The sequence below is a fragment of the Microtus ochrogaster genome, chromosome 2 (genome assembly GCF_000317375.1).
Source record: "Microtus ochrogaster isolate Prairie Vole_2 chromosome 2, MicOch1.0, whole genome shotgun sequence".
NCBI lineage: Eukaryota > Metazoa > Chordata > Mammalia > Rodentia > Cricetidae > Microtus > Microtus ochrogaster.
The window spans coordinates 3,318,103-3,321,127 of NC_022010.1; the positions used below are offsets into that span (position 1 = coordinate 3,318,103).

Consider the following 3,025-nt stretch of genomic DNA (forward strand, 5'->3'; position numbering starts at 1 on the left):
GTTGGAGATCAAGCACATTTTCTTTGCATGTTGGGTTACTCTGAAATCAACATGCAAAGCTTCATAAAGACTTAAAATGTTCATATGGATCCACTAAAGAACCAATATTTATGGCTAAAACCCCAAACCACTAGTTCCTTTCTGACTCCACCTCTCCTTTGAGACGGGAAACTGAGGTTCAAATCCAGCCTGCCAGCATCTCACTTGGTCCCACTGCCCAGTTACTTAACCTCTTTGAGTCTCTGACTCCTAATATGTATAAGGACCTAAATCAGGGTTTCTGTGAAGAATGAATGAGAAGATACATGTGAAACACTTTAAATGCGTGGTAAATGTTTTAAGTTTAATATGTTTAAATAATACAGGGTATCAAATCCTCAGTGTAGGGATGAAGGCAGCCAGGCAGAGCTGGGCTCAGGTCTGTCACTAAGAGTGTTGAGTGAGTCATTTCTCTTCCTCAAGTCTTGACTTCCCTGCCAGGAGAAAGTGTCTGATTTGGGGAAGAAAGTCCATCCATGGGCTGCTCCCAAGGCTGTGCCGCCTCCCCTGGGGAGCGTGATTCAAGGAGGAGTCAGTTAGCTCATCAGCTTCACAGCAGAGCCCCCAGAGACAGCTTTGGGGGATGCTCTGAGCCTGGAGTCTCAAAACTCCACTCTCTAGTCTCCAGGAAGCTTAAAGAGGATGGATGGATGGGAGAGATGGCATCCTCACCTTCCTCCCTCTACCCTCCACCCTCCACCCAGGGAGGTGTATTCTAAGACCTTCCAGCCAGAGCTGAGAGGATTAGGGAAGGAGAGAAGAGACCCTGAGATGGAGAGGAAGCTTTGGCGAGGATGTACTCCTCCCCACCAGCCTCAGGTTACAATAGGCACAGAAGCAAAGGGCTGCCACTACCTGAACCCACAAACTAGAGCACCATCTCCCTGTGGCATGCTGCTGATGTTCTGTGCCTCCATCCTTTGGGTTTCTGCTCTCCTCCATTTCTTTGTCACCACCACCACCCACAGCTGGCCTCGCCCTTGCAGGGTTCCATGCAGCCCCTCGGGTCCTGGTCTTCCCAGCTCATCTGAAATCCAAAGTCAAGTTCTTGGAGGATGGTGGCAGTGGCAGGGGAGGCTTGCTGGCTTGACTGCCCTGTGGGCTCTAACAGGTCTGCAATGGGTTTGCGCTGAGTTCTTCACCCACACTAGAGACTCTGCAGCACGCACAGGAAATTATGTGCCCGGATGGAGAACCCTGTTCTCTTCTGAGTCAGTCAAAGCTGGTCCCCTACTCTTCCTGCTCCAGAGGATCAGATTGATTTGACTTCCATTTTGCTGGAAGAGTGTCCATGCCCACACTCTGGAATCCTACTCAAAACATGAGCACATGTACAAAATGTAGTGGGCATTGGAGCATACCAGAAAGGTTCCTATCATGTCTCCTGCTTCAAGAGGCAAGTCCTGGGTATCCCTGGGTGTCCCTGGGCTGTGGCACCCATGGGGGCATTGCCAATAGGGCTCAAAGTGCGCTGGTCTCCTTCTCATTCACTGAAGGCTTCTCATTCAATGAGGACATCTTGGTGAAGCTCCTGTGACTGGGGTAGGAGGAGGCTCCTGTGTCTTCACTCAGGGCATTGACCAAGCGGGAGAAAAGAGCCACCTTGAATTTCTTGAAGTCGTGGCCCATGAAGACATAGAGAATGGGGTTCATGCAGCTGTTGGCGATGGCAATGGCAGTGGCCAGAGGCAGTCCCAGACTGAAGACAGAGCTCGGTACAGCCGTGTGGTGGAGCTCGAGCAGGTAGAGTGTGTGGTAAGGACACCAACAGACGAAGAAGGTGACGATGATGGTGATGATGATCTTGAAGGGCTTCTTGTTCTTGGCCAGGCGATTGCGCTGCAGCTTGAAAACAATGGTGAGATAACAGGCGGTGATGATAAAGACGGGGATCAGGAAGCCACAAAGGAAGCGGGTGACAGTGACCACCGCATGTCTGCTGAACCCTACATGATCCACCTGGGAGTGAGTGGAGTGTGGGAAAGACGCAGGGGCAGACAAGCTGAAGTTGTTGAAGCACGTTATTTTCCCATGCATATTGTTTATGTCCCGGAAGACAAGAGATGGGGAGCTCAAGAAGAAAGACAGAACCCAGACGGCCACACAGGTCATGTAGGCCAGTCGGACACTGCGGTGGTTCTGGGACCAGACAGGAAGCAGCACAGAGATGCAGCGGTCAAAGCTGATAACCGTGAGCAGGAAGACGCTGGTGTACATGTTGTGGCTGAGCAAAAAGCTGCTGATCTTGCACACGGCCTTCCCAAACACCCAGTGGTAATCCATAGCGGCATAGGTGATGTGGATGGGCAGGAAGATGTTGAACAGGAAATCAGCGACGGCCAGGTTGACAAACCACACAGTGTTCACTGTCTTCTTCATCTTGAATGTGGCAATGGCAATCACCAGGCCATTGCCTAGGATCCCAAGGAAGCATACTACGCTGTAGATCACCACCAGGAAGACACGGGCCACCTTGGCCTCTAGTGGATTCACCTCCTCCAAATCCACAATGGGGTCGAAGATGTCTGTGTAATCATAATTGTAACTGCCGGAATCGTTGTAAGCATCGTACTCCATCTCTGCAAGAGATGACAGGGTCACAGGCTAAAGACCTCTACAGACAGGTGCTGAGGCGTTGCCTGGCAACAGAGAGACCATCATCTGAGAGAGGCCAGGGCCGTAAGTCAGCCATATCCCCTCTGTCATTTCATTTCTTTGCTTTGTATTCATTGCCTGTCATATGTGTACATACATGTGTTCATGTAGTAGGTGTATGTGAAGGGCAGAGGGTAATGGCAGAGGAGACACGGAACATGAAGTTCCTCAGTTCATTTAGTAGTCATAACCATTTCCCTGGCCTTCTGTTCCCACTGCTAACACCACTCCCTTTCTCCTCCTCTCCTCCTCCCCCTAGTCCTCCTTCTACTCACCCTCCTCCTCTTCCTCCTCTTCCCCTAGTCCTCCTTCTACTCACCCTCCTCCTCTT

The 3,025-nt window shown here is 50.8% G+C and overlaps 1 protein-coding gene across 1 annotated transcript in view; it reads right to left on the reverse strand.

The window, feature by feature from the left end:
• Positions 1-328: 328 nt before the first annotated feature.
• The window catches only part of Cmklr1 (chemerin chemokine-like receptor 1), a 45,545-nt gene continuing 42,848 nt past the window's right edge, over positions 329-3,025 (reverse strand). The window contains exon 3 of the mRNA XM_005344243.3: positions 329-2,618. Coding sequence (XP_005344300.1) covers positions 1,501-2,616 — 1,116 coding nt within the window. The 5' untranslated portion in view covers positions 2,617-2,618 and the 3' untranslated portion in view covers positions 329-1,500. The remainder of the gene's footprint in view (positions 2,619-3,025) is intronic.